The sequence below is a fragment of the Bombus affinis genome, chromosome 6 (genome assembly GCF_024516045.1).
Source record: "Bombus affinis isolate iyBomAffi1 chromosome 6, iyBomAffi1.2, whole genome shotgun sequence".
NCBI lineage: Eukaryota > Metazoa > Arthropoda > Insecta > Hymenoptera > Apidae > Bombus > Bombus affinis.
The window spans coordinates 2065240-2079279 of record NC_066349.1 but is presented as its reverse complement, the minus strand read 5'-3'; the positions used below and the strand labels follow the sequence as shown (position 1 = coordinate 2079279).

The 14040-nt window shown below is 43.4% G+C and overlaps 1 protein-coding gene across 1 annotated transcript in view; it reads right to left on the bottom strand.

The window, feature by feature from the left end:
• Positions 1-1405: 1405 nt before the first annotated feature.
• LOC126917117 (neurogenic locus protein delta) overlaps positions 1406-14040 on the bottom strand; it is a 48184-nt gene continuing 35549 nt past the window's right edge. The window contains exons 5-6 of the mRNA XM_050723631.1: positions 12823-12883; positions 1406-7202 (exon numbers count right to left, since the gene is read on the bottom strand). Coding sequence (XP_050579588.1) covers positions 5183-7202; positions 12823-12883 — 2081 coding nt within the window. The 3' untranslated portion in view covers positions 1406-5182. The remainder of the gene's footprint in view (positions 7203-12822; positions 12884-14040) is intronic.

The window sequence follows — 14040 nt, the reverse complement described above, 5'->3', positions numbered from 1 at the left end:
CTCGGCCGATTTCTAGAATTCAAATCATGCGTCCGTACGCTTATCACTTTCCCATAGAAACGGCCACAAGGTTGACGGTTGCTGTCGAATCCATTTATTCCAGCAGCAGAACGATCGTCGTGATTCCCTGAATTCTAATGGAAACCGTATATATGTATAGAGACGATGCTCGATCGGGGTTACATAAAATCGTTGTCCCCTTATCAGAGTAATCTGATGTCATTCCGAGAAGATGCGACTTCCTCCATCGAGCCGGACCTTTCTTTCTCGTTTTCTCTCCTTCTCGCTCCCCCTTTCTCCTCGCTGTTTCTTCGCGATCTTCCCACAAGCGGGGCCACGTTCGCGGCTACTTTGTCGCGATGTATCCGTGTCTTGCCTTCTTAAGCGGGGCCCTCCGCGGAAATAGCGAGCTCGCGATCGTCCTTTAAGGATTCAACGTGCATTGCGTAACTCTTGGAACGTGGTTCAGTTCTTCTTGTTATTTTTCCGTACGTATATGTTCATATAGTATATTAATGTCTAATTTCTTGCAGACATCGCATCAATGTCTCGCGATTTATTCAACTGCGCGTTTCATTTGTTGGCTTTTGAATATTCAAGCGTACTGTTTCGTATTTGATGATAATATGTTACTATCGTATTGTATCGTATTGTGCATTATTTAAGAATATCATGTTTAAGCTTTCGGGTAATGTCGCATTTTATTTTAAAAAGTATAGATAATAAATCGTGAAGTGTAAGAGGGTGAAATGCAGGACACAGATTTATTCGTTTTAATGAATCATTATTAATCGTTCGCTGTCACTCACGTGGCATCATCGTATTGACAATTCGTTTTCCCTATGTACACGTTGGCGATAATCATAACACAGTGATTAATAATTAATAATACGAATAAAAATAGTAATAATAATCGCAAAATCGTGACCGTGATCAATTGTACAATTTTCTGCTACAAATATACATAATAGATCTCCGCAAATAAATCTCCGTGTATATACATCTCTGTGTATAGATAACGTAACTTCTTTTTATACAGTTGACAGAGAATTACGTACGAGTTAGGAATCTCTTTACATCGTATACCCTATATGTATACGCGTTGCTTTTCTTCTCGTAAACACACGAATACATCCAATCGAACGAGGAACAAGAAAAACAAAAATACTTCGTTTTGCTTTTATCTTAAGCGAACAAGTGGAGAGAGGAAAAACTAAGAACTCGCAATGCCCGAAAACTGAGGTATCTATGATACGAAGAAAGGATAAAATCGGGCCACTTTGATAGGATTTTAACGAGAGGATAGAAAAGTGTGGATAAGGGGAGAAGGAAGAAGGAAGGCGGTAATTCGACACGAAGCCGCGGAGAAAAATCGTCGAAAAATCAAAAATCCAGTCGAAAGAAGTATAAGTACAAAAAATGACAACAGCTTTATTACACATTGTATTCCATATAATATAATCGTTTATACGTACGTGCTTCTCGTTTAATTATGGGTCGACGAATGCCGGTCAGCGTCGTCGCCGGTCGACCGGTGAACGAACGATCGATTAATCGCCGCTTAATCGATCCGAATCCACGTCGTCGACGCTGTGTGCCGGCGCGCACACTTTGTTTTTCTTTATTTATTTGTTTTTTTTTTCTTATCTTCCGCGTTCTCTATTCTTTCCTTCTTTTTATACAATTTTTAATATGCGCTCCGTCCACTATTTTGTTCTCCATTATCTTTTTTTTCTGTAAATTTTCTTATATACGTATATGTATATATATATATATTTTTTTTTTAAATACTATACTCCTTGCTCACGAGCGAGATCCCCCCCCCCCCAAAAAAAAAGAAAAAGAAATACGTGACCTGACTTAGTGTTGTGGTAAGTTGTTTCGTTTATTTAATTATCATTATTATTTATTAACAGGAACATTATCGAATCTTTGTTCGTTACATCGTCATCGTACGTTTCTACATTATTATCGTGATCATCACTATCAGCATTATTATCACCACCGGCGTTAATTGATCGTATCGGACAAGTAGCGTCGTAGCGTGTCAATCATCGTTATTATCATTATATCAGCAGCATCCTTCATCATCATATTCATTATCGTTTGTTCAGCAGCTTCATCATCCATATAAATAAATAATTATCATCAACCGTGCGATAACAACACATAATCGTCATTTGTTCGCGTTTGCGCGGTCGAAGTGGGCGAGAAATTGTTCAAAGCAAGTATAAAAAAGCTAATTTTTTATCTATTCAACGAAGGTGTGAAAAAGATTTTAATCGAACGATTACGGATTTTATAAACCTCAACTGAAAAATAATTCGAATCCTATCTGAAAAGAGTCGATTTATTGAATTTCTTTGAACCGCTATCGATTGCTCGCTGACTTCGATCTCGAAAACATAAGCCGTCTCGTCGTCCGCACTCCGTTGACGACGACGCCGGTTTTTCATTTACATATATATACTTTTATATATATATATACTTTCTATATATTTCTTCTTCTATCTATATATTTATATATTCATTTATTTATCCATTTTATTTATTTGTATTTATACATATCGCGAGTAATATTTCACCGTTGTGTGATGTGCCACATCATCGGAGGCGCACGCAGATACGAAAAGGTTTCAAAAGTTGGGCGAAGGAAAGCCGATGGTCGAATGTCCCTAGAAAGTTACCAGATTCCTTGAAACATCGTCTAAAGTTCAATTTAACGATTCTAATCATTTCAATCACTTTATTCAATTTATAAAAATGAACTTTTCAAACATTCTCCGATAGCGAATTTTCTCCATAAGCTTTCCTCTTCCCTTCTTTATTCTTTTTTTTTTGTTGTAAAGTTTCCTCTTTTTAATACAAAAAACACGGTTCGAAAGTTCGCTATTCGATCATATGGCTGGTTTCGTGCGTGAATTTTGATTTTAGTCACATTCCACGATCGGGGACGGTGCTCGTCGTTCGGACGAGGCAAGTGGAGGGCTCCGTTCATGGAATTTTCACGACTTCCGGATCGGGTAACGCGTGTTTTTGCCCCAAAGAGACGAAATTCGAATTCCTTCGATTTTTCGTCTCTTTGACGTTTCTGTTACCGATGCAATGGTACGAACGGATGGTTCAATGTTGAAACGGCTAATTCATAAATTTCAGCGCTCGATCATCCGGCAAGCCAGGCTTGCCGCGAGAAACAGGATATCCCAGATTGCCGGACGATGAGTTTGTTAGAACGTTTACTGTACATTGCTATTTTACGCAATTACCAAGGACTCTGCGATCCCGAAGCTGTACCCTCGAAAGCCTCGTTTCAAGATCCACGTGGCACCGTCCCAGAAGAGATACGATCATTTCTAACGAAATTAGTAAATGACAAAAGAAATAGAGGAACCGATATCGATCGATTGTCGACCAAAAAAAAAAAGCGTTATCCGAAAGTCTAAAAAAAAGAGAGGAAAGAAATCGGAGAAAAAAAATAAAAAAATCTCACGAAGGGGCAACATCGTTTGAATTCTGATTCGTCGTAAACTTTCTCGCTCGTAACTATATACGCACGGTACATACAAACGCTCTCCTCTCTCTGGTCGTTACTCTGCTTCGTACTCTCTCACAGACTTGCTCGCAAGCGAACAGATGGACACACATACATATACATGTATATTTACATATATATACATACTACATATACGAAAGAAGACAGGCACACACGCGCGCGCACACACGTACCAAAACAGACATACTCTCGATGCATGCACGCTATGTCGCTATCGGTCGCGCACACATATACGAAATGCACACGTAGAATCGCATACATACACAATACACGCGCAATTGTGTACACGCAAAAGTAAGTATCCTCGCGAACGCGTCTCTCGTTAGCCACGAAGGAAAGAGAGAGGGAAAAGTCTTCAGTCACGCGATTCGAAAAAGAACAGAGAAAAGAGAGATTGTGTGTGTGAGAGAGTGAGAGAGAGTGTGTGTGTGTGTGTGTGAGAGAGAGAGGGAGAAAAATAGAAGAAGTAATGGAGAACTATCGGAACAATGATAATGTGATACGATAGAATAATATTAATAATAATAATTAGAATAATAATATTAATAATAATAATAATAATAATAATAGCAAATAGTAATAATAGTAAATAACAATAATAATAAATTAGTTCTGTACAAAGTTTTCGCTTCAAACATGATATATATATAATATTAATACCTAAGGACGAGTCGGACGACGATATTCGCCATCGTCCGCCTCCACAGCATTTCATGTGTATATATATATATATATTTTTTTTTTCATATATATATTTCATTTCGTCCCCCTGTTGTCGAACTCTTCTCGCTGAAGTCTCCTACTCTTTGTCTTCATCGTCTTCTTCTTCGTCATCTTCCGTTTCTTTTTGTTAAAGGACAGTCTCCTCGTCATCATCAACGTCGACGAGGATCGTCCCGCGTGATCATCTGGCGGAACGTCTGCGCGCGAGTCAACTTCTTTCTTTTCTGCCATCGAGAACAATAACGGCAACAGCAGTAACAGCAACAATAGCATAGTGGCTATCGCTACGGCTACCGCGAGTCACCGTCGCCGTCATCGTCATCGCCATCGTCATCGTTGTCGTCATAGTCATCATCATCATTATCATCATCATCATTATTATTATGATCATCATCATCATCGTCGTCGTCGTGGCAAAGTCCGGTGGAACGTTCTCACGCGCGACGTCCTGCGCAACGGGAGGGAGAGAAACAAAGGAATCACGAAGAAACGCGCGCTCGTTCACCCGCTGGCCCATAACGGAGAACCAAGCACGGTGTACCACACGCTGATGACTGTGTAACATTCGTGGTGGTTCTCGTGCGTACGTGTACGTGCACAAAGGGATATCGCACGCGTGGTTCCTCTGTCGCGACGGTCGGTGGTTGCGCGCGTACAACAGAGTGCAACGCCAAACGAACGTGAAAAACACAGAGAGAAAACAAGAGTTCTTACAAGAGTTCTTGATTTGTCGCGTGTGAGTCGCACGCGGGGGCATGCACAGCTTATTACCGGTCATTACGGAAGAAGGGAAAAAGTTCGTTTACGAATTATACAAGAGTCCATCTCGTCATCTCGTTCGACCGTGGCTCTGTTTCTCTATACTACTAGAATAACAGTTAAACACTCGTTTAAGAAGAAGAATAACTACACTTCCGTCGCGAGTGTCGCCGCCAGCGACGTGTCGTGTCTATAGTGATCGTCTATAACGTACACTCCACAACCGGTCTCGGCACCGCCACCGCCGCCACTACCCGGTGGACCACTGCCCCCTTCCGTGATGGTCGTCGGCCTCTTGAGCAATGCCGCCTCCGCCGCGCAACAGCTGTCCGTCGTCGCGTTACCGGCGAACACCGACGACCTCTTGGCACTCTCGATCACGCCGACACCGACGCCTATACCGAGACCAAGACCCAGACAGTCCTTCTCCTTTTGGAAGAGGTGGGACGCCCTGTGAGCGGCCGCCTCCGTGTTCAGTTGCTTCGTTGTCCGCGTTCGACCGTCTTGCAGCACCGGTTCTGGCTTGTAACCCGAGCAAGAGCTATCCAGCGTGACGTCCGTTTGAAACGACGAGTCGAGGTCGTCTTGTCTGGCAGACGCGACGTTGTTCACGCTCTTGTTCGCCGTCCATGTGTTCTTGATCATGTGAGCATCCCCGGTACCCAGGGTACACACGCTGCCACCGCCTCCGCCGCTGATCATCCCGCTGCCACCGCCTCCTAGCAGTCCAACGTTACCGATACCAACCCCGGTGCTCCCGGTAGAACCAACTCCGGCTCCACCACCGACTCCGCCCATTACACCGCCGCTTCTTTTGCTCATGCTACTGTGAACAGCGTTTCGTTCGTTCTGTAACCTGGCCTCTTCGTCAGCTTTTGCCTGTTCCCGCTTCTGTCGCCTCTTCATACACATGACCGCGACCGCAGCTACTAGAACGAATGCTGGAACTGCCGTTGATAGGGTTGCTATCACCACTACGTGTTCCGTGGTCAAGCCAGCGTCTCGTGGCTCCGCGGACGCGGACGCGACTTGTCTGGACAGATTTCCCGACCAGTAACTAGCTCCGGATGGTGGTACAGCAGGAACAGCAGCTGCGGTGTTCGAAGGAGCCGGCAAATTGGCCGTTCCACTGCCTACTTCTTCCGAGCAAGTGTCTCCGTGCCAACCCTCCGGGCATTGGCAGAGGAACCCGTTCACTCGGTTCAGACACGTGCCACCGTTTCTACAGGGCGCGCTTCGACACTCGTCCACGTCGACGCTACAGTCTTTCCCAGTGAAGCCAGGTTTACACGCGCACCGATAATCGTTCGTTCCCGATATGCACCGGCCACCATTCGCGCACGGTTTCGTCAGACAATAATCCACCTTATCTTGACATAATCGACCAACGTATCCAGGCACGCACTGGCAACGGAACTGATTGACTAGATCCACGCAGGTTCCTCCGTTCAGACAGGGATCGCCTTGGCAGTCGTCGATGTTGGTTTCGCAGCGTTCGCCGGTGAAACCGGCCGGACAAGAGCACCGGAAGCTGTTACCCAGGTCTGTACAGGTGCCACCGTTCGAACACGGATTCGGGGAACACTGGTCGAGCTGGGATTCGCAGTCGTTGCCAGCGTAACCGGGCGGACAACGGCACACGTATCCATGAAGAGAATCGTCCTCGCAGGTGGCTCCGTGATGGCAGGGAGAATCTCGACAGGATCTCGAGCTGATCTCGCAGTGTCGGCCGCGCCAACCGGGTGGACAGGTGCAACGATAATGTTGCCTGGTGGACGGCGACGAAGACGACGACGAGGACGAGGAGGACGAGTCTACGGAGCTTTTGATCAGGCTAGAATTGCCGTAGGGCGGGTCCATGGTGCATGATCCACCGTTGAGACAGGGGTTCGAGTCACAGTCCAAAAGAGGCTTCTCGCAGTTAGTGCCGTTGAAGCCTGGCGCGCACGAGCAGGTGTACAAACCCTGGCCGTTAAAGGTGTTAAAGCAGGTGCCGCCGTTCAAGCAGGGCTTGTGATTCGTGCAGTAGTTGAGGTCCTGGTTGCAGAACAGACCGCCCCAGCCTTCGTCGCAGAGGCACTCCCAGGGTTTCTGGCAGCTACCGTGAAGGCAGCCTGGATATCTCACGCATTGGTCGCAGTATGCTCCCTTCCAACCGTTGTGGCATCTGTAACCGAGACAAGAGAGGATGTTGCTCGTTAGCTCTGTTGATCGGTTTGCCGCTTTTCTTCAATGTTCGACGAACACGGGGAGAAAGTAACCGCGGCTATGCGCGACGGCTAACGGAAGCTTTCCTTTTAACTCAACTATGAATGTAAACGGAGAAACTTTTTAAAGAATGAAGCAACGTGAGAATTAAATTAATTAGAACATCATTTTTTGCAAATGTTGCAAGAAGAATTTTTAATGAAACACGAACATCTTTATCTTTCGTATCTTTTTCGGGCTACCGTTGATATAATTTCCCCCGACAGGCGACGATTAGAATCCTCTGAGATTCTTGGTGGAAGACGAATGTCAAAGACCTCGTTAAACTCGTATGAAAAATGATGAAACGCGATAGAGGACGCGCAATAAAGAGGTAGAAGATGGGACGAGGAGGAATCCCCGTTTCCAGGTAACCGAGCTTTATACCGGGTGATTCTATACGAACGCACGAGTTACTTTATGCAAGCAGTGGAGGTGTAACGAGTAGGAGACTCTAATTACTTGGATCGTTAAATACTAATCGATCCTCGCGGAGACGTAATTTTAGGGAATGTGATAAAAATAAGATGCTACGAAATCATCCTCTATTTCTCACGTCCGATAAAATTAATCGAACTTCCCACGATGTATATATGTATTATACGATGTATATCATCGTTGCGGTAGCTTTCCGAATTTCGTTCCAGGAGTCGAACTAAAAGAAAAAGCTGCCCATAGATATCGTGACCAAAGATTTACACGATCGTTGGTTTTTGGGTAAGAAGTTCCAGGAAAGAGAGCAAGGAGAAAACGCGATGAAGAAAAGGGACAAAGGGAGGAAAAGAAACGGGCGGAACGGTTAAACAGAAAAAGAAAGGCAGTTCGCCGTGACAGAGGATACGCGAAGGTGGGTAAAGGCCGCGGAGATGAAGAAGAAGAAGGCGACGAGGAGGAAGGTAGTATAGAGAGGAGCTGGACACAGGAGGGAGGGAAACGAGGAGGATATGGTGGTCGGCCATTACGTCCAAGGGGGTTATACCGAGGTAGAAAGGACAAAGACGTTTGGTGAAAAGATAGAACAAGAGCAAGCATTAAAAAGAGACAGGAAGAAATGAAGAGAGACGTGCGTACATATATATATATACACGATATTACGTATAAATACACCTTTCTCGCGCATTTATATGTACACTAATACAAACATTCACTAACTACTAACGCAAATTCACATTGAGGAAAGAAACAGAGGAAGAAAGAAGGAAAGAAAGAAAGAAAGAAAGAAAGGAAGGAAGAAAGAAAGATGAAAAGAGAAGAGGAGAAATAGAATGAGCAGGAGGAAAGGGAGAGATAGAGAGAGAGAGAGATAGAGAGAGACGAAGAGGTTAAGGAAGGAGAAGGAAAAGGAGAGAACCGTCGGGAGAAGGGAGGAAGAACCTTAGCCAAGAGAGACAGGAGAGGAGGTAGAATTCGAAGGAGAGTGGGGAGACGAGTCGTCGAGTTGTGTTCCCACGGTTCGAGTCTCGGCACAGCCGTTCAGTATGCGGGTCAAGGAAAGGTTACGCTCCTCTGTGTGTGCGCGCGCCTTGCTCTGCCCACTAATACCCATCCGCCTCTCTCTCTCTCTTTCTACATTTATATATATATATATATAATATATATATTTTTTACATGTATACATGCATATTATATATATATATATATATATGTGTGTGTATATATATATATGTATATATATACACACATCGAGAAGTAGAGAGAAACAGAGACAAGAGAGATAGCCCCAAAGCCGTCGACGTCGCATGACTATACCATTAAATCCCATGTATACACTGAGCAACGTAATCGAGAGAGAAAGAAGGAAAGACGAGCAGCAGCTCCGCGAACAGAGTATAGAAGGTAGAACGGAATGAGTCGAACTGTGCCACCATATGTACATATATGTATATGTACATATATACGTATATATATATACACACACACAAACACGCGCACACAAAAGTACATAACATATATATATATGTATATATAAATTCATGGAAGTTTATATATTGGCGCGTGAGCTTAGCCAATGAGATTCTTCTGAGCTGTCCTCTCTAGCGAACGAATCTTCTTCCTAGGGCGCGAAACGGATTTCTAATGACCGCGAAGAAACGCAGCTTGCTTTCAGCGGTATCCATACGGAGAAACGATCATATTCTTGATCTTAGTGCTATAGTATTCGAAATTAGAACAATGTACGAAATGAATAAAGTTAGAAAGTCGGTAGAATACCTTCGGGTACTGATACTCGAGGAGTTTAGGTAATCGAGTAATTGCTGGAACGGTGAAGTGAAAGAGGAGAAGTGTGGAGTTTGGGAATCGCGCGAATACCGGTACTTAGGCATATTAGCGTGCGGGAATACCGGTATTCGAAAATACCAATGTTCAAGACTATCGATAAGAGTAATTTAAAATAGTGGTATATTCGAGTACCGATATTTAGAAGTATCTCGGTACCCGGTGAAAAAAGAATCGGAGAAATTGCGAATATTACGTAGGTACAAGATTAGGTAGATACGTTTAAAAGAAATAAGGATGGGAAAATCGTGAAATGATGCACGATATGCATCCTCATCGGTATTCAGTTACAATAACACGTACGGCTCCGGCCATGGACTCCGAAATTTCAATGGGACACCGTAGGGCCGCGATTCTTTCACGTATCACGAATGGGGCCAACATCCCACGAGGCTTAAGATGGCAACTGCTTTTAGCGATCGTATCGACTATTTCCACGCATACGGTTACGCAACCAGAAAACAGATTACCCTTTGTCCACGTAATACGTTGCTATTTATTCGAAACCTTTCCTCGAAACGTTTGTCAACGTTTGATCGTTGCTATTTTTGCACCATCCATCACTACCTTGGCGCCACAAATATCTTGCGTACTTTATGATCGGTCTGCGGATCTTTTTATGCGTCTACGAGTCATCTAAATTTCCAGAAATAAATATATAATATATTATGGAGTTAAGATATTAATTCTAGTATTTAGAAGATGAAACTAATGTTCATTTAGATTTCATTTTTCTAATATTCACTTCGCATTCACACGAAATCTAAATTTATGCAAATATCTGTAGCCTGCTTATAACATTGCTTTTATATTCTTATCCTTGAGTCCATTTACGATATGTTGCTCTATGAGAATCGATTCTCGTCTCTTATAATTAGGAGAAAATTAACGCAGTTGGATCATCTTTAAAGTATCGATAACCAATAAAACTACACTGGAATTCAAAAATTTACAGTCGTCGAGAACCTCTATGCTCGTTTCGCAACAGGTTTTCCTTGGACATGAAAACCGATGCTCCGCGTCTGAGAGCGAAGTTACAGCAAAACCCTCGGTGTCTCAAAGTATTTTGCACGATATTCAACGAACAATTTATTACAGACGACTCGGTACGTTGTTTATTTACGCGTCTACGCTACGCCCATAAATTCCGGATCGTCTGGGACCTTTAAAAGCCGCGTCTCAGCGAACAGTCTGGACGAGCGCCCCGTCTATTTTCGAAAATATTATTTTTCCACGGCTTTATGAGAATTACCCTTGGGAAAGAAAGTGGACGAGAATGGCGCAGGAGAGACATGGATGGAGCTCTCAGGGAACTCGACGGGGACCGACGACTGCGGCTAACGGGACAATTAACCCCAGTCTCGTACAGTAATTAGATGATCGAGTTAACTCTAAACCTTGGGTTAACGTCGCACCGAGATTCGAGTCCCATGCGAAGACAGATCGGAATTATCGCGGAATCTTCCTCTGCTCTAACCGCGTTCGTTCTAAATTCGAGTATCGTGATTTTCGACAGCTAAATTGATGTGTTCCTATGATCGCGAGCCAACGATGCTTCGTGATAACTTCTAATAATAATCTACGATGATCCACAACGATAAGAAAAATTGGATAAATAACATACGGAAGCTAAATCGAGTTATCCCATTGACATTGATATTAGAATTTTCAACGGGCATAAAACTTTCTCCAAGCGAATTAAAATGGAAGATATGCGAAGAAATACATAATTTGCGTTGATTCTTGAAAAATGGAACCCTATTCGCGTATTTTTCAATAGCGAAAACAGCGATCGAATTTCACATTCTACGCGTCTCTAGAATCGTCTAAGACTTAAAACTCGAGGGTGAGAAGAAGGTATTCTTCTCTTGCAGCCGAGAAAAAATTCGCGCGCCAACAAGAACAATAAAGAATTCTTCGAGGCAGCGGCATATTTATAGAGCAGGATTCTCGACAAATGCAGAAATTCCCGAATCGATCTCTGCCCTTAGTCAGCGTGCTCTTTTTTCCACTCGTCGAGTCGAATTAGAAGGTTCAACGACACAATCGTGCGACTTTCGAAATAGACGAAAGCAAAGGGTGGCGTAAACGCGAGAAAAGAAGACGAGAATCAAATAAAAGGACGCGAGAGGGGAAAATTCGTGTTGGTTGCAAGATCGGTTCTCTCGTTACGGCGGAAACAAGCCGGCTGCTTCGAATTCCTGTTCGTTCTCTTCGACCCCCGACGATCATCGTGCACGACGCGCCTCTGACTGTGAAATTACTGGTGAAACAGGAACGAGGGGAATCGCAACACCCGGAAACGAGTTCCGCCGATGATATTCTAATCGCGCACCGATCCTCGAGTCGAGGGAAAATCGAATGGCGCGACCCAATCGCGGAAACTGGTAGCTATGCTAATGGAAATACTTGATTGGATAAGGCGAACAGTTTTCTCAAATTATTTACAACGAATCGAGAATTCCGATATTTTGTAGGTAAATACTATCGCTATATAGAGTATAGTTGCTTAGATGATTCGATATGCAATCCACTTCGGTATACATTATTCGATATTTTCAATAATCTCGGAACGATATTAGATTGCGAAGGTTTTCATAATTCGATAAATACAGGTGATCGTTAATAACTATTACTGTTTGCCAAGCAATACCCTAATCTTTAATAAATAATCGATAGATATAACGAAATACAATTGGCAAATGGAAATTCAGGAAACGAAAGGGTTATAGCAATAGATAATCGTACACGGTGTCGTAACGACTTCCGAATAAATAGATAATCTAGAAATTCTAAATGATAAATAATTAATAGATTGAAATTCGGGGAGAAGATTCGACTATAAATAAACGATTGTAGGTAGAATTTCGATGATTCATTAGAGAAAGGATTCGAAAACGGAACTGAAAATATTCTCACGGTGAGGCAATTAACACGGCTGGATCATCGATCGCGTTAGACTCATTAACGATCGACTTTCGCGGGAAGCTCGTTTATCGAGGCGTCGCGTCGCGTCGTTATTAATGCGGCACGAGTATGATACAACGCGTACAGGTATCGAGTCAGGAATGTAATATCAGTAAGGAAAAAGAAAAAGAAAAGGCGCACGAAGAAGAAGAAGAAGAAGAAGACCGACGACGACGATGAAGAAGAAGAAGAAGAAGAAGAAGAAGAAGAAGAAGACTAAGTTGGCTACATGTACACATTATCATGAAGGGAAAAGACAGAGAAAGAAAAATGGTAGATTGTATGCGTATACTCACATGCACTCGTCGGGTCGACTGCAGTGTCCGTGCTGCTCGTCGCATCCGGGCAGGCAGCGGGCTGAAACGAGTAAGAAAAAATCCAAAAGGTTAAGGCAACTCTCCGCAAGAGGTCGATCGCGTCCCTCACGACTGCACGAGCGGTACCATACGATGCATCCCGATGCATTCCTCTGCTATAGGTAGTCGGGTACCAGGAGAACTCGATAATTCAACGTGCTACTCTCCTCTCTCTCTCCTTCTCTGTACAAGGACCCACTGTGTGTCGCCGTTAATCGAATCGTTAAATTGTTCAGAAACTCGAATGGAAAATCGATCCGCTGCTTTTGGGACAGGACAATGCAGGTCAGAGAGGGTGCTTTATTCGGAGAGTAAATTATGCAAAGCAGTTTTCCGTGCAAAATTGATAAAACAGTTTGAACGTTTGAAAGGATTTGGAAAGAACGATCCTTTGATCGGTTGATTTTGAGATTAGACGTTTAGATGGAGAGCGGAGGTTAGAGGTTGAAGGTCGAAGCTTTAAGGCTTAGGCAATAGCTAGTTATTTTTATAGAAAGGATTTTGCACAAATTTTCCGCGAGATGATAGTAGTTGTGTTGTAAATTTCTAATGGATGCACACAGGTGTCGTAATGTCTCGTACTTGCTTCCTCAACGAAAAAGGACCAATTTATAAACACGAAGTCGGTATCGCTCACACCTCGAATATACGATGGAGGGAATCGTCTAATTAAAATTTATGTCATATATACCACGAATCGTTCCCGTTTTCTGGGAATCCTGAATAGGAAAGGAGTCTGACCGCACGATTCCTTGCATAGCTGCACGTAGTAGTGAACGATACGTCGTCGGGTGCTCGCTCGCGCGCGTGCGCTCGCGCTCACACGGTCGCGTCCCACAAGGATGATAAAATTGTGTCACGTGTGACGATTCTTATCTTGCGATCGTGAAAACACCTCTAACGCCCTGCTAATTGACCAATTCCGCCTCCTTTCAAAATTATTTCGTCGATCTTCCACTTTCCTTGACTCGAAAACAAAACCAAAATGAAGATGAAATAAACTGAATTACAACGATGTCAGAAAATCGTTCAGAAGCTTGATAATTACATCGAGCCCCGTTTAAAACCTTCCGCTGTTCGTTCAGGCATTTCTTTTTTTTTTTTTTTAATGTATTTGTAACTGTATTGTAACTGAAAGACAGTCCTGTCTTCTTTAAC